Below are 21734 nucleotides of genomic sequence, written 5' to 3'. Positions count from 1 at the left end.
CACCTTTGGGACAACCATGACCTGGATGATTGAGAAACTCCATAGACAATAACGATGATGTTGGTTTTTGACGTGGCCTCCTTCCATTCCAGGTCTCCATCTTGCAAAGGGTTGCTTCTCCGGGAGACCACCTTTTCCTCTTAAACCACATCCTCCGGTGTCCAGCCGGTGTCAGCGAATGGGCTGCTCCGTTTGTTCAGGTGCCTTGACTTGAATTCCTTTGTAAGGAAATGTTTTTTTTTTTAAGCTGTGGCTTTTTTTTCTGATGGAGAAAATCTGTCTGTCTGGTTGCTTGGAATCCAGAAGGACTCGGCTGCTCATAATGGTACACAGGTGGACCTTGAGTTATGACCCAGGTCAACCGTCCCGTTGGCACAAGCAGCAGAAGAAAGCCCTGCGACATTATTTTACCAAGAGTAATGACTTTACCGATAGATCCATTATAGGGCACAGAAGAAGCGAAGCCGGCTCTGTGGTGTTCGCGTGTAAAGCTGCATAATTAATCCTCCTTTTTTTAAAAAATTTGAATTTGAATTTACTTTATTTGTATGCCGCCCTTTTCCCTGAGGGGACTCAGGGCAGCTCACAATTCAAGGAAAGGGAACAAAACAAACAAAATTACAAAACATAAAGACCATACACAGCTAAAAAACACAACAATCCATTTTTCCATTTGGGCCACCCTTTGTCCATTGTCCACCAATCCATCACATTCATTTTTGTTTTGGGAAAACAGTCTGTGCCTTCAGAAGATCCCCACTGCACGGCCTTGAGGGCTCGGGATTTTCTCAGCCTCTGGCAACGACTCCCATAAATTCCTCACCTCCCTCCCAGATCACGATGCTGGTAGCCCTCAACTTACCACCACAACAGAGCCCAAAATTTATGTTGTTAAGTGACAGATTTGTTAACTGAGTTTTGCCCCATTTTACGACTTTCCTTCACAGAGCCGAGGTGGCGCAGTGGTTAAATGCAGCACTGCAGGCTACTTCAGCTGACTGCAGTTCTGCAGTTCGGCTGTTCAAATCTCACCGGCTCAAAGGTTGACTCAGCCTTCCATCCTTCCGAGGTGGGTAAAATGAGGACCCGGATTGTTGTTGGGGGCGATATGCTCTGTAAACCGCTTAGAGAGGGCTGAAAGCCCTATGAAGCGGTATTTAAGTCTAACTGCTATTGCTATTGCTATAACACATTCGTTAAGTGAATCCCACTTGTTGGGGATTCACACGGTTGTTAAGTGAGTCACACGGTTATTAAGCAAATCTAGCTCCCCCTGTTGACTGCTCGTCAGAAGGTCACAAAAGGGGACCACAAGCAAATTTATGTGACCGGGACACTGCAACCATCATAAATGCGAGTCAGTTGCCAAGCATCAGAATTTTATTCACATGGCCATGGGGATGCTGCAACGGTCATTAAGTGTGAAAAATGGCAATAGGTCCCTTTTGCTAGTGCCGTTGTAACTTTGAACGGTCACTAAACGAACTGTTGTAAATCGAGGACTACCTGTTCTCGATACAGTTGCATAATTACAAATTTCAGAATTCTGAAAATTCAGCATCTGTGAGCTTCAAATTGGTGCTTTTATTTTATTCCTTAAAAAAAAAAAAAAACTCCTAATTTTACTCTTGTCCATCTTTCCTTTCAGATCCAGATTCTGGGTAACCCATCTGGGGTCTTCCACTTCATGCAGGCCCTGGCTTTGCTCATGTCTCCTGCCAAGTAGGTTCAGAGTGCAAAACGTGTTTCTTGGGGGGGGGGGGGAAGAAATAACAGAATAACAAGAGTTGGAAAGGACCTTGGAGGGTCTTCTAGTCCAACCCTCTGCTCAAGCCTATGCCATCCCAGGCAAATGGCTCTCCAGCATCTTCTTGAAAGCCTCCAGTGATGTTGAAGGCAAGCAATTCCACTGGTGAATTGTCCTCACTGTTAGGAAATTTCTCCTTAGTTCTAGGTTGCTTCTCTCCTTGATTAGTTTCCACCCATTGCTTCTTGTTCTACCCTCGGGTGCTTTGGAAAATAATTTGACCCCCTTTTCTTTGTGGCAACCCCTCAAATGCTGGAAAGCTGCTATGGTGTCACCCCTAGTTCTTCACTTCATTAGACTAGACACACCCAATTCCTGCAACCGTTCTTCCTATGTTTTAGCCTCCGGCCCTCTAATAATCTTTGTTGCTCTTTTCTGTACTTTTTCCAAAGTCTCAACATCTTTTTTATAATATGACTAGCCGGCATTGCTCAGGTATTTATTTACGCTAATCCTATATTAGACAGGAAAAGGAATGAATTATATCTGTAGTGTCAAGTCAATGTAATGCTGGAACACAGACACACACTGACATACACACATATGTGAACTTGAATCCAAAATGCACACTATCACTGTCAAAAGTACTACGATTTGACACTATAAATATAATTAATTCCTTTTCATTTTGTTGGCCCAATCATTCCAGAGTTATGCTGGAACACACAGACACAGAACCCCTCCCGCCCCGAGGGGTGTTAGGGGTTTCTTACCCCCACAGTATTTGTTTCCAGAGAGTAAATCATCTGTGTACCACGTTTGGTTGAAATTGTTTGAGGCGTTCCATAGTTATGCTGGAACATACAATACAATACAGTACAATACAATACAATACAATACAATACAATACAATACAATACAATACAATACAATACAATAATACAAGACAAGACAAGAGTTGGAAGGGATCTTGGAGGTCTTCTAGTCCAACCCCCTGCCTAGGCAGGAAACCCTATACCATTTCAGACCAATGTCTATCCAACATCTTAAACACTTTCGGTGTTGGGGCATTCACAACTTCTGGAGGCAACTTCTGTTCCACTGATTAATTGTTCTAACTGTCAGGAAATTTCTCCTTAGTTCTAAGTTGCTTCTCTCCTTGATTAGTTTCCACCTGTTGCTTCTTGTCCTGCCCTCAGGTGCTTTGAAGGATAGCTTGACTCCCACTTCTTTGTGGCAACCCCTGAGATATTGGAACACTGCTATCATGTCCCCTAATCCTCTTTGTTGAATCTTCTCTGCACTCTTTCTAGAGTCTCCACATCTTTTCTACATTGTGGCAACCAAAACTGAATGCATTATTCCAAGTGTGGCCTTAGCAAGGCATTATAAAGTGGTATTAACACTTCACGTGATCTTGATTCTATCCCTCTGTTTATGCAGAGCACCTCACATGTGGGCCATCTGACCACGCGGGTGGGGGGGGGGGAGGGCTGTCATCAGAATTTCAAAACTGGCTTGTTAATAATCCTCCGGAGGGGACAGCATTTTATTTATTTATTTCTGATTTATTTCTGGTTTGGGGCAAAACCAGCCCCCAAAAATTGAACAATTCACTCAACAACTCCCACAGCTTTTATGTAACTGCCACAAATTGGTCGTAAAAATTGAGTTGGCCACATGGGTGTGTGCAATTTTACAACCGTCACAACTTACGACCATAATTGTCAGAGTCCATTACAGTAGTAAGTCTGTATATGTTACTTGTGTTGCCTGAAATTTCAAGTTTGTGGAGTCAAAAAAATTAAAGCAAGGTCTCACGTTTGAATGGTCCATTCTGTGGAGTATTATATGCTGAGAGGCCACGATAAAGTTGGTCACTCCATCTACTATCCAAGAATGGACATTGAAAACCACAAACTTGGCAGAGATGGCTAAAATATTTGCATATCTCAAGGATAATTCAAACGAGAGATATAAACGAGACTGGGAAAAATGGATTGACTATATTCAAAATACATATGGGTCTAGGAAATTTCAGATAGCTTACGATTAAGATCAGAAATGATACAAATTGTTTATAGTTAGCCTAGCAAGGAGGAGCTAAGCTCAATTCAAAGACGTTATTAACTTTCTACTTTCTCTTTAAGTATATTTTAAACTGTTTTTGTTAAAGATTTATACCTTGTATTGGTTCTGGGAAGTCAGGATGGGGGAAGGTTGGGGGGGGTTGGGGGGAAGGTGGGAGGGAGTGGAGTTTACTAAGTTGGAGGAGGGGTGCTGGATGATTGTACATGTATACTGCTATTTCTTCTTTTTTATGTATATTGAAATGGAATTATAAATACCATCAACACAAAAGGGAGTTTGCTCAGAAGCTGAAATACACCAAGTGAATTAGAGGAAGAGTGGGAAGCAGAGGAGAGAAGAAAGATAGGAAGAGAGGGATAGGGGAGAGGGTGAAGGGGGGAAGATGAGGTGTATAAGGAGGAGTGGTAAGGGGAGAGAGGAGAAGGAGAAAGGAAGGGGAAGTAGAGTAGAAAATGATGGAGGGAAGGCAGGATGTAGAAGAGTGGGAAGCAGGGGAGAGAAGAAAGATAGGAAGAGAGGGATAGGAGAGAGGGTGAAAGGGGAAGATGAGGTGTATAAGGAGGAGTGGTAAGGGGAGAGAGGAGAAGGAGAAAGGAAGGGGAAGTAGAGTAGAAAATGATGGAGGGAAGGCAGGATGTAGAAGAGTGGGAAGCAAAGGAGAGAAGAAAGATAGGAAGAGAGGGATAGGAGAGAGGGTGAAGGGGGGAAGATGAGGTGTATAAGGAGGAGTGGAAAGGGGAGAGAGGAGAAGGAGAAAGGAAGGGGAAGTAGAGTAGAAAATGATGGAGGGAAGGCAGGATGTAGAAGAGTGGGAAGCAGGGGAGAGAAGAAAGATAGGAAGAGAGGGATAGGAGAGAGGGTGAGGGGGGAAGATGAGGTGTATAAGGAGGAGTGGTAAGGGGAGAGAGTGGAAGGAGAAAGGAAGGGGAAGTAGAGTAGAAAATGATGGAGGGAAGGCAGGATGTAGAAGAGTGGGAAGCAGGGGAGAGAAGAAAGATAGGAAGAGAGGGATAGGAGAGAGGGTGAAGGGGGGAAGATGAGGTGTATAAGGAGGAGTGGAAAGGGGAGAGAGGAGAAGGAGAAAGGAAGGGGAAGTAGAGTAGAAAATGATGGAGGGAAGGCAGGATGTAGAAGAGTGGGAAGCAGAGGAGAGAAGAAAGATAGGAAGAGAGGGATAGGAGAGAGGGTGAAGGGGGGAAGATGAGGTGTATAAGGAGGAGTGATAAGGGGAGAGAGGAGAAGGAGAAAGGAAGGGGAAGTAGAGTAGAAAATGATGGAGGGAAGACAGGATGTAGAAAGGGGGGAGGAGAGAGGGGGAAGAAAGTGTCGGATAAGGTATAAATATGGTGTATGGAGAGCAGAAGAGCCAATAACTGGGTTTTTCTTTTTTTTTCTTTGGTAGTTTGATGGTAAGATGAATTGATGTAAGTACTAAATAATACAACATGATATTGACTATGTAATAGTATACATGTGATTATATGCTATGAAAATGGAAAATAAAAACTTTCTATGTAAAGTTGGTCACTCCGTTCTAATATAGCAACGAAAGAAAATGGAAGTGTCCCCCCCCCCCGCCCCCATGCGTTGATGTGTGTTCCTATTTTTCAAATCCCGTCGTGTTTTATATTCTGCAGAAATCGAGCGGAATTTATGTGCCATATGAAGCCGAGTGAACGAAGGTGTTCGTCCTCGGGGGCAGAATCTGGAAACTGGACTTTAGTAGATGAAGGCGGAGAAGAGGTATTTCGAAAAGAGGATTTTAACTTGAGCTCAAACTCACTATAGATTTCTCTTGACCTTTACGGTTAGTTTGGGGTTTAGTTTTTCAGAGAAGTGGGTTACAACTTGGTTGCATTTTAAAAAAATATTGGCTGGTACTGTATGAGTGCCATAGCAGGAAACACACTGAGGTTACTTTTAAAAAAAATTATTTTTATATAAACAATTTTCCATTAACCAGTGTGTCTCCTGGGTTCAAATATTTTGTGCCAACGTTAAAATTTACAATTTTATTCATTATTTATTCTCATCTTGGCTTAATCTTCAGTACCTTAAATATCTAATATTATAACAATCGCCTCGTAATTTATTTAACTGTATTAGTTATATTAACTATTAAAATATTTTCTATACTTTAGATCAGTGATCTCCAACCTTGGCAACTTTAAGGCTTTGCTGGCTGAGGAACTCTGGGAGTTAAAGTCCACAGGTCTTAAAGTTGCCAAGGTTGGAGACCACTGCTTTAGATAACCTTTTTTACTTTTAATTCTTGTGTCTATTCTCGAACCACCGGAAAAAAAGATTCCCAAATTGTATAATAATCGGTTTGTTCTTTCTCTTTGATAGGCAATGTCATCTGTTCATTTCTGCACTTTCTAATATTTTCCTAATCACATTCTCCTTTGTAGGGAGCTCTTCACTTTTCCAATTTTGTGCAAATACAATCCTAGCCGCTGGTATAACATGAATAATCAAATATACATTTTCTTTACTATAATTTTCTGGTAAAATCCCTAGCAAAAATATTTCAGGTTTTAGGTCAATATTATTCTCCGATGGAATACAGTTAGTCCTCAACTTATGACCTCAATGGAGCCCAATATTTCTGTTGCTAAGTGAGTTTTGCCCCATTTTATGACTTTTCTTGCCACTTTTGTTAAGTGAATCGCTGCAATTGTGAAATTAGTAACACGGTTGTTAAGTGAATCTGGCTTCCCCATTGACTTTGCACACACCCATGTTGTACTTTTGCTTTGGGGCCAGCCCGCCATGAGTTCTTGGGGGACGGGGAGGTAAACGAATGGGAGGGGAGGGGAAGAGGGCTCCACTATTCACTGTGCGGGTGGAGACACAGCTGCTGTCTGAGCTGCATATCAAAGAAGACCCACAACCATGACCTGACAAAAGCGCGAACGTCATAAGCGCGCCGACAACAGCGCGGCGCTAAAACCGCGATGTCAAAAGCGCGCCGACAACAGCGCGCCGACAGAAGCGCGATTTAATTTAAGGTAAGATTTACGGTTAGGGTTAGGGTTAGGTTTAGGGTTAGGTTTAGGGTTAGGTTTAGGGTTAGGTTTAGGGTTACGTTACAGCGCGCTTCTGTTGGCGTGCTTTTGTCGGCGCGCTTTAGGGCTCATTCGTCGCGCGGTTTTGTCACCACGCTTTAGACACCGCGGTTTAGTCAGGCGCGCTTTTGTTGTGCGTGCATTTGTGGTGGAACCCCAACAACATCTGGTTTGCATTTGATTGGAGAATCAGAAACCAAAGTCTTGGGAAAGGAGAAATGCACTGGGGAATTTGACGCGCGAACCTCAGATCTGGCTTTGCTTTATTGTAGTCTGCTTGGCCTTTAGTAAACTATACCTTTTTTCACCAAATGGAGTCGAGGATCGTTCTTACTTAAAGGTTGGAGCTGAGGCAGGGTGGACAGCGGTCCCAGGTCCCACAGTTGGCTTCATGTCTAGGGTAGGACTAGAACTCCCAGTCTCCCGGTTTTAGCCTAGCGCCTTCGCCACCATACCAAACCGGCAGTGCAAAACGCAGGCCCTTCATTCAGGTTTCTTTCACCCCCCAGGATGAAGATCCCGAAACTAGCTGGGTTCTCCTTCTGGAAGATGACCTGGTGGCTCTTTTGTCTCAGTTCCCCTTCCATGAACTCTTCCAGCACATGCTTGGCTTTGATGCTGAAGGTGAGCAACTCTATAAAGCTAACTCTTTTTTTTTTTTTGGAAAATTTTATTAATTTCATATATACATTCACAATTATATGATCTCATAACTGTTATTAATAATATGTATTTATAATAATTTTCCCCCCTACAGTTGACAATATACTTGAAATTGCTTTCTTACCATCCCATAGATCCATCTTATCTTACAACATTCCTACTTCTTCCTTCCTTCCCTCCTTCCTTCCCTCCTTTCTTCTCTCCTACTCTCCTTCCTTCCCTCCTTCCTTCCCTCCCTCCTTCCCCCTTCCCTCCCCCTTTCTTCTCTCCTTCTCTCCTTCCCTCCTTCCTTCCCTCCTTTCTTCTCTCCTTCTCTCCTTCCTTCCCTCCTTCTTTCCCTCCTTCTCTCCTTCTCTCCTTCCTTCCCTCCTTTCTTCTCTCCTCCTCTCCTTCCTTTCCCCCTTCCTTTCCTCCTTCCTTCCCCCCTTCCTTCTCTCTGACATTCCCTCCTTCCTTCCCTCCTTTCTTCTCTCCTTCTCGCCTTCCTTCCCTCCTTCCTTCCCTCCTTTCTTCTCTCCTTCTCTCCTTCCTTCCCTCCTTCCTTCCCTCCTTGCATCCCTTCCTTCCCTCCTTCCTTCCCCCCTTTCTTCTCTCCTTCCTTCCTCCTCTCCTTTCCCTTCTCTCCTTCCCCTTCCTCCCCTTTACCCTTCCCCTCATCCTCCCTTATCTCCCCTCTCTTCTACTCTTACATTCCCTCCAATTCTTCCTCTGCTTATAAAGCTAAGTCTATTCACCAGGTTTTTAAAAGCTTAAATTAAAATGAGAAAAGCTTGACTTTTCAGCAGAACTCATTTGGGAATGTAGACCTCATGAGGTTTGGGCCAGCGTAAGTTTCTCTCTCTGATTTTTTTAAGCGTTTGTTCTTTTCCTTTGTTGCCTGCCATATTGTATTTGACTCTGCGTTGTATGAAACTTCATTGTGTTTATTTGTTGAGATCTATGTGTGGGGGAGTAAGGTATATTGAAAAATAAAAGGGAGAAGGGAGAAAAACGTAGCATCCACATAACATAATGGCGTTGTGTGCGCCTTGGCGTAGAGCAGAGGTGGGGAACGATGGCCCCTTTATGACTTGTGGACTTCAACTCCCAGAATTCCTCAGCCAGCATGGGGGAAATATGGCCCCTTTATGACTTGTGGACTTCAACTCCCAGAATTCCTCAGCCAGCATGGGGGAAATATGGTCCCTTTATGACTTTTGGACTTCAACTCCCAGAATTCCTGAGCCAGCATGGGGGAATATGGTCCCTTTATGACTTGTGGACTTCAACTCCCAGAATTCCTGAGCTAGCCATGCTGGATCAGGAATTCTGGGAGTTGAAGTCCAAAAGACAGAAAAGGGCCATTGTTCCCCATCCCTGGCATAAAGTTATGCTGGCCAGGTGATGATAGAAGTGTCTTTAAACAATGTTGGCTCCCTTGGCTAAGAAATTGAGATCAGCACCATCTCTTAGAGTCAGACACGACTCAACAGGGGAAACCTTACCTTTATTTTAGTATTTACACGTAAAGGTAAAGGTTTCCCTGCACATGCGTGCTAGACGTTTCTGGCTCTAGGCAGCGGTGCTCATCTCCATTTCAAAGCCAAAGAGCCAGCGCTGTCCGAAGACGTCTCCATGATCATGTGGCCAGCATGACTAAATGCAGAAGGCACATGGAACGTGCATAGCCTTTAGGAGGCTTCCAGAGTGCTCCTGGGGGCTGGGGAGGGCAAAAATGAGCAAAAAATGGGCTGTTTTTTTGCTTGTTTTTGCCCCCCTCCGGCCCCCAGGAGCATTTTATAAGCCTCCTAAAGGCTATGCATGCCCCTTTTTTTGACAAAAAACGGGCCTGTTTTTGCAAAAGAAATGGCTGTTTTTTACTCATTTTTGTGCCCCCCCAGCTCCCAGGAGCACTCTACAAGCTTCCTAAAGGCTATGCATGCCCCTTTTTTTGACAAAAAACAGGCCCATTTTTGCAAAAGAAATGGCTGTTTTTTACTGATTTTTGTGCCCCCCCAGCCCCCAGGAGCACTCTACAAGCCTCCTAAAGGCTATGCATGCCCCCCCCTTTTTTTTTGCAAAAAAACGGGCCTGTTTTTGGGAGGTCTACAATGTGCAAAGACTTTTTTTAAAATTTGCTTCTTCGAAATCTTGGTGCGTTTAATACTCGAGTGTGTCTTATACTCTGAAAAAATACGGTATTTGCATTTTATAATATTATAAGCTGCCCATTCACCTGGCAGTGAAATGGGAGGCATATAAATTTAATAAAGAAGACCCTTTTCCCCTTCTTAGCAATAGCAATAGCAATAGCAGTTAGACTTATATACCGCTTCATAGGGCTTTCAGCCCTCTCTAAGCGGTTTACAGAGTCAGCATATCGCGCCCACAATCTGGGTCCTCCTTCTGCTTGCCCTGGCTGTAGCCATGCACTGATTGCCGTTTCCATTCTGAAATGCTTTCCTACGAGCAGGCGGCTACGTCTCCGAGAAAACAACTTCCCAAGAAATGATGAAGATACTTACCTTCGCTAATTCCGTCGTGAATCTCCTTGCTGTGGGGCTGGAAACCTTCAACCGAGCTCGTTACAGGCAGTTTGTGAAGCGGATCGGCCATCTCATCAGGTGAGACGCTCCTGTCCCCTTTATCTCCTGGGCAGAGCCAGGTAAAGGAGCACAATTAGGACTGCAGAAAATTTTTAGAAAGTTTTTTATGTTTTAGTCTCTTACATATATTTACAAGTATACATTCACATAGTTATTATTCTTATTATATTTATCATTTTCACACATTTATTTTTCCATACAAGGAGTTAAGATATACATTCAAGGTTGCTTTGCTTAGCATCCCCTACACCTATTTTGTGTTATCACTAATTGTAATTAATTGTAATTTAATAAATTTATATGCCGCCCAATCCCGTAGGACTCTGGGCGGCTTACAAAAACAAGATAAAAGATAAGAGTTAAAAAATAAAAAAAGGAGAAACACATTTAAAACAACGCACCATACACTCAATCTGGGTGGGGCTGGACCTCGTTCATGCAGGCCTGCTGGAATAGCCAGGTTTTAGTGGCTTTCTGGAAGGCCAAGAGAGTGGGAAGGGTCCGGATCTCTATGGGTAGATCGTTCCACAGGGTCGGAGCAGCTACAGAGAAGGCCCTCTCCCGAGGGGTCACCAGCCGGCATTGTCCGGTCGACGGCACCCAGAGAAGGTCCAACCTGTGAGATCTTACTGGTCGTTGGGAGGTATCCTACTTTTCCTTCCTTTTCTCCCTCCCTTCTCTTCTTCCTTCCTTCCTTCTTCCTCTCCTTTCCCTTTCCTTCTTCCCCTTCCTCTTTCCTGCTCTTCTCTTCCTCTTCTCCCTCCTGCCCTCTCTCCTTCTCTTTCTATCCCTCCCAAGCTTCCTCTTCTTTCCTCTTTCTCCCTCTCCTTTCCTCTCCTCTCCCTCTCTTCCTTTCGTCTTCTGTTATTGTCGTTATCTCTTTTCCTCTCCCATTTGGTGTGCTTTCATTGGAACCCTTCTCCTCTTTTCTCTGTCTCCCAACTGTTCCTGCAGGATGACCCTGTGCTACGTGAGTGATCACTGGGCCCAGTTTGTCAGCCATGCCAAGCAGAATGGCTCCGTGATGCAGCCGTATTCCTTGAAGAAGCTGCAAGTGGAATTTGATGAGTTCTTCCTGAGGGCCGTACTCCATGTCCTGAAAGCAAAAAGGTTGGCAAAAAAATGGGTTCCTATTGTCTGGAACAGCCCTAATTCCAGTCTGGGCCAGCATGTTATCCGTTAGTGGGAGGGAATCGTCCATGTTGAGGAAATTACAGCAAGCAGTTAACTTTTTTTTGTTTTTTGTTTTAAATAGAGTAGAGTAGAATAGGAACAGAACAGAATATATGGAATGGAATAGAAAATATGGGGTAGGGTAGGATAAGATAGAATGGAATAAAGAGTAGAATAAAATAATAATTTAGAATAGACTAGAATAAAAATTTAGAATAGAATAGAATTGAATAGACGAATTAGAATTTAGAATAGAACAGAATAGAATAGAATAATAATTTAGAATAGACTAGAATAAAAATTTAGAATAGAATTGAATAGACTAGAATTAGAATTTAGAATAGAACAGAACAGAATAGAATAGAATAATTTAGAATAGACTAGAATAAAAATTTAGAATAGAATAGAATAATAATTTAGAATAGACTAGAATAAAAATTTAGAATAGAATTGAATAGACTAGAATTAGAATTTAGAATAGAACAGAACAGAATAGAATAACAGAGTTGGAAGGGACGTTGGAGGTCTTCTAATCCAAACCCCTGCTTAGGCAGGGAACCCTACACCACTTCAGACAAATGGTTGTCCAATCTCTTCTGAAAAACCTCCAGTGTTGGAGCAATCTTCAGGAAGCAAGTTGTTCCACTGATTAATTGTTCTAACTGTCAGTACATTTCTCCTTAGACCTTAGTTCTAAGTTGCTTCTCTCCTTGATTAGTTACCATCCATTGCTTCTTGTCCTGCCCTCAGGTGCTTTGGAGAATAGTTTGATTCCCTCTTCTTTGTGGCAGCCCCTGAGATATCGGAAGACTGCTATCATGTCTCCCCTAGTCCTTCTTTTCATTAAACTAGACATACCCAGTTTCTGCAACTGTTCTTCATATGTTTTAGCCTCCAGTTCCCTAGTCCTCTGTATTGCTCTTCTCTGTACTCTTTCTAGAGTCTCAATGTCATTTTTACATGAATGAGCCACAGTGGTGCAGTGGTTAGAGTGCAGTACTGCAGGCTACTTCTGTTGACTGCCTGCAATTTGGCAGTTCGAATGTCACCAGGCTCAAGGTTGACTCATCCTTCCATCCTTCCGAGGTCGGTAAAATGAGGACCCAAATTGTTGGGGGCAATAGGCTGACTCTGTAAACCGCTTATAGAGGGCTGTAAAAGCACTGTGAAGCAGTATATAAGTCTAAGCGCTATTGCTATATCGTGGCCACCAAACCTGGATGCAGTATTCCAAGTGTGACCTTACCACACAATAAAGTGGTATTAACACTTCACATGATCTTGATTCTATTTATGCAGCCTTTATTAGAGGGTATTGTAATAAACAAGTATTTCCTTGTTGGTTTTTTCAACCGCCTGCAGACTAGGAGTCTGGCTCTTCATGTCCGAGATGCCTTACGGGACAGTGTCCAGCGACATGCTTTGGAAGCTCTTCTCCATCATGCACTGCAACGAAAGCGAAGATCTGGAGAAGTTTAGTTCCACCATGCAGCTGGCCGAATGCAAGCAGAAGCTCAAAGGTCTCATTCTTTCTTTATCCTTGTTGGGTGGAAGCGCTTGGTCAAAGCCTCTCTTCCAGCCGAGATTTGGAGCCCATGGGCTTTTGGTGAATGTTTTGGAACTGCTGGATGTTCAAGACGAACATAGGCAGTCCTCAACTTACAACACTTCATTTGGTGGCCATTCAAAGTTACTGTTGTGGCCCACCAGCAGAGCTGGCAGCAGATTGTCAGTGTCGTTGTAACTGTTCTGGACCAAGGCTTCCCAAGAGCGTGAAACAAACTCCTGGTCCCGACAAAAAACCCTTTTATTAATTGACTGTGAATTCTGTTCATTCACATCAAGCAAAGTCTTTCAAGGGAGGATTTATAGTCACAGACCTTATCTGGCTTTCTAAAAATCTGCAAAACTTGGCAAGGAGCCTTGGAGAGTCACGAATGCTGCCAGCTCTGCTGGTGGGCCACAACAGTAACTTTGAACGCAGACAGTGAGGAGGTTGGAGAGGAACAGGGGACAGTCCTGGAATCTGGGGAAGGCTCTGAGGAAGGCTCTGTGTTGGAGGCAGAGAGGGGCCAGAGCCATATGCCAGTTATCAGCTGTCTTCAGAGTCAGACATCAGGAAGGCAGACGAACAGCTGGAGCCTGTTCCCAATGTCAGCATATGCAGAATTGCCAGAGGAAGGGAACAGCTAAAGAACAGGGGTTGACTTGGGGGTAAGGCCACAGGTGGGCGATGAATGGCCCCTCCCAGAGGAAATAAAAGAGGAGCGAAAGGGGAGTGGAGTTTGCAGGAGACAATTGCTTTGCTTAATTGGTTCGTGACTCTCCGAGACTCCTTGCCAAGTTCGGCAGATATCGGCCTGGCAGCTCTCCAAGCCAGATAAGGTCTGTGACTGTAAATCCTCCCTCAAAAGACTTTGCTGGATGTGAATGAGCAGAATTCACAGTCAATTAATAAAAGGGTTTTTTGTCGGGACCAGGAGTTTGTTTCGTGCTCTTGGTCCAGAACAGTTACAACGAACCTGACAAAAAGCTACTTATGACCATTTTTCACACTTTTTGTATTTGCATCTCCATGATCGTCTGATCAAAATTCACAGGATTGGTAACTGATTCCTACTTATGACCACTGCTGTGTGCCCAGATCATGCGATCCTGTTTTGCAACCTTTTGACAGAGGCAAAATCAATGGGGAAGCCCCTGAGCAGCTGGCTACTAACTTATCAATTAAAGTGATTCACTTAACATCTGCGGCAGAAATGGTCGTAAAATGGGGCAAAGCTCACTTAATAAATGTCTCACTTAACAACCGAAAGTTAGGGCTCAATTGTGGTCATACGTTGAGGAATACCTGTACAACGGCACTTAGAAACGTGACTTACGACCATTTTTCACACTTACAACCATTGCAGCATCCCCATGGTCATGTGACTGAAACCCAGACGCTTGGAAACCGACTCATATTTATGACGGTTGCAGCGTCCCCGGGATCATGTCGTTTCTGCGACTTTCTGACGAGCAAAGTCAATGGAGAAAGCCAGATTCACTTAACAACCTTGCTACTAACTTAACAACTGCAGCGATTCACTTAACCACAGTGGCAAGAGGGATCGTAACATGGGACAGAACTCACTTAACGGTTGTCTTGCTTAGCAATGGAAATTCCATTTTGTCGTAAGTCGAGGACTAGCTGTGCAATGAAAGTTGAGTTGCTATCTCCAATGTTGGCTTGCCAGTCCATTCCAGCAGTTTTGCTGTGTTTTCTAAAGTTCAACAAAAGCCATTTGCAAGTTTCTTGAATAAGTGCTGTTGTCAGGGTTCCAAAGAACACCCCCAACGAAAGAAGACTCCGAGGCTTGAAGTTCCTCAAAGTTCCATTTTATTAGAGATGTCATATTGGCACATCTGGGAAAACCCCAATCTGAGTGTTTCTAGGTTTTCCCCACCAAAATGAAAGTCCAAGTCGCTGCCCAGCACCCACATGTCCATCCCATGGCCCAATCAGGCACGGTCCCAACTGGAGAGGCCTCCCAGTCACACCACTCCAGGTGCAGGGCAAGGTTTCCTTGACTCTCTGAGAAAGGAATGTTATTTTGACTACATATCTCTCCATATAATCCTCCACCCTTCCACTTTCCCACAGTAGAAAAGGTGGCAGGCCTGAAGGCCCAATGCAAAAGTTGGCCTCCAGGCCTGACAGCTGTTTGGTCCAGGAGTGAAGCATATAAGGCTAATCATAAATACCTGTGTGAAACCACCCTCTCATGGGCCCATGGTAACCCGAATGAGTGGAACCCAGCTGCTCAGGATGGGATTGTGTTTGTGATTGTACAGGGGAAGGATATAAGGGGTGTCCAAAGGGGTGGCCTACTCTTACCTTTCCTTGTGGCTGTGCATGCAGCAAATGTCAGAGTGAGTGGCTGTTTGCCCTGTTGCCTTTTGCCCAATGCAAAAGTTGGCCTCCAGGCCTGACACCTGTTTGGTCCAGTCTCTGCTGCAAATGCAGCTTTCAGGATGTGTTATTTTTATCTCTTAGGTTTTGGTCTTTCTTGCCTTTATTACTTTGTAGGCAGTCAATGTACTCAATGTTTCATATGTAAGACTCATTAAGCTGAATCCACCTCACAGGATCGTTGTGGGTAAAAGAGGAGGAGGAAGAAGCACTGGAGATGATTAAAACATCATTCATTCATTTGTTTATATCTATCTATCTATCTATCTATCTATCTATCTATCTATCTATCTATCTATCTATCTATACATATGTTTTTTTAATTTATGCTGATATATATATATATATATATATATATATATATATATATATATATATATATATATATATATGTATATATATGTGTATATGTATATATATGTATATATGTATGTGTATGTATGTATGTATGTATGTATGTATGTATGTATGTATATATATATTTAGTGTCACAACCCCTGGTAAGCCCCAATTATGGGAGGAAGCTAACTGCTTCCATCATCTGTCAATCGGCTCGTCACAAGAGTCCATCACGACAGAAACCCAATGTTTTTACTGTTGCCTTTGTTATATTTGTGTTTTGTTTTTTTAAAATTTGTGCTGATAAATAAATATACTAGTCTCCCTTTATTTATTTATCAGCACAAATTAAAAAAAACCATATATATACATACATACATACATACATACATATATGTATATTCCACCTTTATTATTTTCACAAAAAGTCAAGGTGGCAACATAACCACCTTCCTCCTCCTGTTTTCCCCACAACAACAACCTGGTGAGGTGAGGTGAGCAGAGAGACAATGACTGGCCCAAGGTCACTCAACTGGCTTTCATGGATAAGGCGGGACTAGAACTCACCCCCTCCTGACGATTGGTCCAGAGTCACCCAGTTGGCTTTCATGGCTAAGGCGGAACTAGAATTCACTGTCTCCTGATGACTGGCCCAAGGTCACTCAACTGGCTTTCATGGCTAAGGCGGGACTAGAACTCACCCCCTCCTGACGATTGGTCCAGAGTCACCCAGTTGGCTTTCATGGCTAAGGCGGAACTAGAATTCACTGTCTCCTGATGACTGGCCCAAGGTCACTCAACTGGCTTTCATCGTTAAAACAGGATTAGAACTCACGGTCTCCTGTTTCTAACCTGGCGCCTTAACCCAAACTGGCTTAATATGGGATTTCAGAATTAATGTAGACTATTGTTTAAAAGAAAGAGTTGGATGTGTTTATTATTTATATCTGTACCAAAGAAAGTTGGAAGCCATAGATTCCTGCGGACACTAAACGGACTAGACATAACTGCGAGGAAAACCTAGCTTTGGTGTCGCCAACAGATCCGGCCAACCTGGAGACCTTTGAGCGCTACCTACAATCCATGAACAGCTCCGAGGAGATCTGCCTGTTGACCACTTTTGCCCAGATGGCCCAGATCAAACGGGAGGAGGTGGACGAGGACTTTGTGAAAGTGGTGGTGCTGGAGATCTATGAGGTGAGCAGGAAGGAGGCGGAGGTGGAGGGGGGGAGTGGCTATGGGATGGTCTCCTGAGAGCATTTTCAGGGCAGGGGGTTGCAAGGCCAAGGTGGAAGAGCTAGGAAGGGGACAGGGGGATGTTTCCCTAGGTTGAGGTTGCCCTAAGTCAGGAATATTCAACCTTGGCAACTTTATGGGGAATTCTGGGAGTTGAAGTCCACTAATCTTAAAGCAATAGAGATGTATTGATTTTATTTTATTTTATGATTTTATTTTATTTTATTTTATTTATATTATTTGATTTGATTATTTGATTGGGATTATTTTACTATTTTATTTTATTATTTTTACTTTAAATTTTATTTTATTATTTCTTATTTTACTTTATTATTTTATTTATTTTACATTTTATTATTTTATTATATTTTTACTTTATTATTATTTTTTATTTTTGTTATATTTTATTTTATTTTTTATTTTACATTTTATTATATTTTATTTATTTTATTTATTTTATTTATTATATATTATATTATATCATATCATTTTATATCATATTATATATTATTATAATATTATTATTATATTATAATATATTATAATATATTATATTTTATAATATAATATATTATTATATTATATTATATTATATTATATTATATTATATTATATTATATTATATTATATTAATTATATTAATTATATTATATTATATTATATTATATTATATTATTATATTATATTATATTATATTATATTATATTATATTATATTATATTATATTATATTATATTATATTATATTATATTATATTATATTATATTATATTATATTATATTATTATATTATATTATATTATATTATTATATTATATTTATTATATTATATTTATTATATTATATTATATTATTATATTATATTATATTATATTATTATATTATATTTATTATATTATATTTATTATATTATATTATTATATTATATTATATTATATTATATTATATTATATTATATTATATTATATTATATTATATTATATTATATTATATTATATTATATTATATTATATTATATTATATTATATTATTATAATATAATATAAAATAATATTATTATATTATATTTATTATATTATATTAGTTTCTATCATGCCTTTATTATTTTTACAAATAACTCAAAGTGGTGAACCTTCCATCCTTCCGAGGTCTCTAAAATGAGGACCCAGATTGTTGAGGGCAATGGGCTGATCCTGTAAATGGCTTAGAGAAGGCTGTAAAACCACTGTGAAGCGGTATATAACTCCAAGCGTTACTGCTATATTCAACACAACTTCCTCCTCCCATTTCCCTCACAACAACCACCCTGTGAGGTGGGTTAGGCTGAGAGAGTGGGACTGGCCTAAAGTCCCCCAGCTGGTTTTCAGACCTAAGGCGGGGACAAGAACTCACAATCTCCTGCTGATTGGCCCAAAGTCACCCAGCGGCTTGTATCGCTGGCAGGACTAGAATTCACACTCTCCTGGCGATTGATCCAAAATCCTATAGACTAGGAGCGCCGAACTCGATTTCCTTGAGGCCGCATCCGAGTTGTGTTTGACCTTGAGGGACCAGGGTGGGTGTGGCCAGCTTGACGTCACTCATGTCCGGGGGCGCCTGTGGTGGCCCGAGCACTCTGCCAGTGAAAATGGGCTCCTGAGCTCCATCTTTACTGGCAGAGGCCTTGTGGGCTGGTCCTTCGCCGTTCCCAGGGCAGCCCTGCGGGCCAGATCTATGCACCCCACGGGCCGGATCCAGCCCCTGGGCCTTGAGTTTGACACTCCTGCCTTAGACAGCTTTCATAGCTAAGGTGGGACTTAACCACCCGATCCCTCATAATTCCCCAGTCCTCCCCAGTGTCAATCATCATGTCACTCGTCAGGCTTACTGTGATTCCTAAGCATGAAACAAATGAAACATCGGATATCATGAACCCTTTGAGTAGAAAATATTGAGGAGGGCATTAAGTCTTGGCTGAATGTTTGTGGAGGAGCGTGTTTCTGAAATGCTCTTTTTTAAAAAATAAATAAATAAATCTTCCCCTCAGGTATCTTACGTCAGTCTTTCCACAAGAGAAACTTTTTCAAAAGTTGGCCGAGAGCTCCTGACTGCCATAACGGCTGTCCATACAAATATGATTTCTGTCCTGCTGGATCGAGTCAGGGAGACCATTGAAAGTGTTGGCATGGTAAGAATTGCCCAAATCTTTGAGCGAACTCAAACCCCAAGACCAAGAATTCCTCCCTCCCCCTTTCTTTTAACTTCCTTCCTCCCTCCCCCTTTCTTTTTCCTTCCTTCCCTCCCTCCCAACTTTTTTCTTTTTCCTTCCTTCCTCTCCCCCTCTTTCTTTTACTTTCTTTCCTCCTTTTGTTTTTTCCTCCCTCCCTCTTTCTTTTCCCTTCTCCCTCCCCTTCTTTCCTTCCTTCCTTCTTCCCTCCCTCCCTCCCGCCCTCCCTCTTTCTTTTACTTTCCTTTCCCCCCTCTGTTTTTCTTTTCCTTCCTCCCTCCTTCCCTCCCTCTTTCTTTTACCTTCTCCCTCTCCCCTTCTTGCTTTCCTTCTTCCCTCCCTCCCTCTTTCTTTTACTTTCCTTTCCTCCCTCCCTTTGTTTTTTCCTCCCCCCTTCTTTTACCTTCTCCCCCCTTCTTTCCTTCCTTCCTTCTTCCCTCCCTCCCGCCCTCCCTCTTTCCTTTCCTTTCCCCCCTCTGTTTTTCTTTTCCTTCCTTCCTCCCTCCTTCCCTCCCTCCCTCTTTCTTTTACCTTCTCCCTCTCCCCTTCTTTCCTTCCTTCTTCCCTCCCTCTTTCTTTTATCTGCTCCCTCGCCTTCTTTCCTTCCTTCTTTCCTCTCTCTTTCTTCTATCTTCTCCCTCTTTCTTTCCTTCCTTCTTCCCTCCCTCCCTCTTTCTTTTACTTTCTTCCCTCCCTTTGTTTTTTCCTCCCGTCCTCCCTCCCTCTTTCTTTTACCTTCCTTCGCTCTCTCCCTCCCTCCTTCCCTTCCTCCCTCCCAGATAGATTTTTCTCCCTGACTCTGCCTTTAAAGATGGCCTTCGTAACTCCACGGGATTCTCTCCTCACGTTTGTCTTCATGAGGTTTTTTTTTTCTTGACAGGTTACCCTTTATCTGTTTAAAGAACTCCCGATGCTCCTTTGGAAACCCTCCGCTTCCGAGATCGCCTTGATCCGTGACTGGCTTCTGAATTACGCTCTGGCGGAAGTGGAAAATAAGCTGGCTTGCATTATCCTGGAAGAGATGAACTGGGGCCCTGGAGACCAACACGTGAGTATCAAACTCACTGGGGGAAGCAGGCTGCGTCTCCCTTTCAGCCACCGCAGAGCCTCTGTGTAGTTCGGGGCTGAAATGTTGGGATCCTGGCATTCCCTGAGCCTCCTCCGTGGTCTTGCAAATGTTTCCCCTCCATCGTTTTAAGTGTTATCCCTAATTTGGTAATGAAATGTTTGCAAGAAGAAAACCAAGGTGAGTGAACACCAGGATCCCAGCATTCCCCTCCCTTCTCCAGCCCTCTCCCTCTCCTCTCCTCTTGCTCTCCCCTCCTTCCTCCCCTCCCCTAGGTCTCATTTCCCTCTCCCCTCCCTCCTTTCCCCTCCTGTCCCCTGGGTCTCCCCTCCCCTGCTCTCCCTTCTCCCCTCCTTTCCCCTTCCTTCCCCTCCTATCCCCTCCCTTCCCCTCCTCTTCCATAGGTCTTGTTTCCCTCCCCTCTCCCCCCTCCCCTCCCTTCTCCTCCTATGCCCTAGGTCTCCCCTGCCCTCCCTTCTCCCCTCCTTTTCCCTCCCTTCCCCTCCTCCCCCCTAGGTCTCGTTTCTCTCCCCCCTCCCTCCTTTCTCCTCCTGTCCCCTAGGTCTCCCCTCCCTTCCCTTCTTCCCTCCTTTCTCCCCCTCCCCTCCTTTCCCCTCCTCCTCTCCTTTCCCCTCCCTTCCCCTCCTCCCCCCTAGGTCTCGTTTCCCTCCCCCCTCCCTCCTTTCTCCTCCTGTCCCCTAGGTCTCCCCTCCCCTCCCCTCCCTTCTTCCCTCCTTTCCCCTCCTCCCATCCTTTCCCCTCCTCCTCTCCTTTCCCCTCTCTTCCCCTCCTCTTCCCTAGGTCTCGTTTCCCTCTCCCCTTTCCCCTCCCTTCCCTTCTCCTCCTTTCCCCTAGGTCTCCCATCCCCTGCTTTCCCTTCTTTCCTCCTTTCCTCTCCTCCCCTCCCTTCTCCTGTCCCCTAGTCTCGTCACATCTGCCCTCCTTTTCCCGCTCTTCCCCTCCACTCACCTAGGTCTTGTTTCCTCCCCTCCCCCCTCCATCCTCTCCTCCCCTAAGTCTCCTCCCCTCCTCTCCCCTAGGTCTCGTCTCATCTCCCCTCCCCTCCCCTTTCCGCTGGATGGAGTCCATGCCTTTTAGAGTTGCTGAGTTTCAATAATGCTCTCCTATGAGATTGACCAGTCAACCGTATCTTACCTTCTAAGGTGGTTTTCAGTGGAAAAGAATAAACCCTGAGGATCGTTCTTTTAAGCACAGAAGGCTCAATCAATGGTTTTTCGCTAGTAATTGTTGCTTTTGTTTAAACCTGCCTAGCCTATGAATTGTCACAGAAAACTTTCTGTATCCTATCTCTGCAATGGTTTTGTGTCTGAAATAAATAAATGTGATATTTAAACAGCTAGCCGACTAACTACCAAGTGGTTAGGTAGCCCGACGGAAGAGAAAAGTCTCAGAAATCAGCTGGATGTTTTTGGTTTCTGCCTTTTCTTTATTGAGAATTTTGAAAAAAAAACTTTTACAAATATTTACCTCCCTCCCCCTACCCTCCCCCCCAACCCCCCACCTCCTCACCCCCCCCCCCGGCTTCCCAGAACCAATACAGGGTATAAATCTTTAACAAAGATATTCTAAGATAAACTTGGGGGAAAAA

General features: G+C 43.2%; 1 protein-coding gene across 1 annotated transcript in view; it reads left to right on the top strand.

Annotated features, from left to right (window-relative positions):
- The window catches only part of EPG5 (ectopic P-granules 5 autophagy tethering factor), a 118048-nt gene that overhangs the window by 19791 nt on the left and 76523 nt on the right, over positions 1–21734 (top strand). The window contains 10 exon segments of the mRNA XM_087715280.1: positions 93–200; positions 1649–1722; positions 5476–5581; positions 7416–7530; positions 10022–10172; positions 11109–11264; positions 12690–12847; positions 16661–16815; positions 18880–19020; positions 19940–20107. Of these exon segments, the coding sequence (XP_087571406.1) occupies positions 93–200; positions 1649–1722; positions 5476–5581; positions 7416–7530; positions 10022–10172; positions 11109–11264; positions 12690–12847; positions 16661–16815; positions 18880–19020; positions 19940–20107 (1332 nt within the window).

The sequence above is a fragment of the Thamnophis sirtalis genome, unplaced genomic scaffold (assembly GCF_051295495.1).
Source record: "Thamnophis sirtalis isolate CommonGarterSnake01/CBP01778 unplaced genomic scaffold, rThaSir2_p1.2 scaffold_5, whole genome shotgun sequence".
NCBI lineage: Eukaryota > Metazoa > Chordata > Lepidosauria > Squamata > Natricidae > Thamnophis > Thamnophis sirtalis.
The sequence above is the reverse complement of the archived record's forward strand: the minus strand, read 5'-3'. Positions and strand labels throughout refer to the sequence as shown.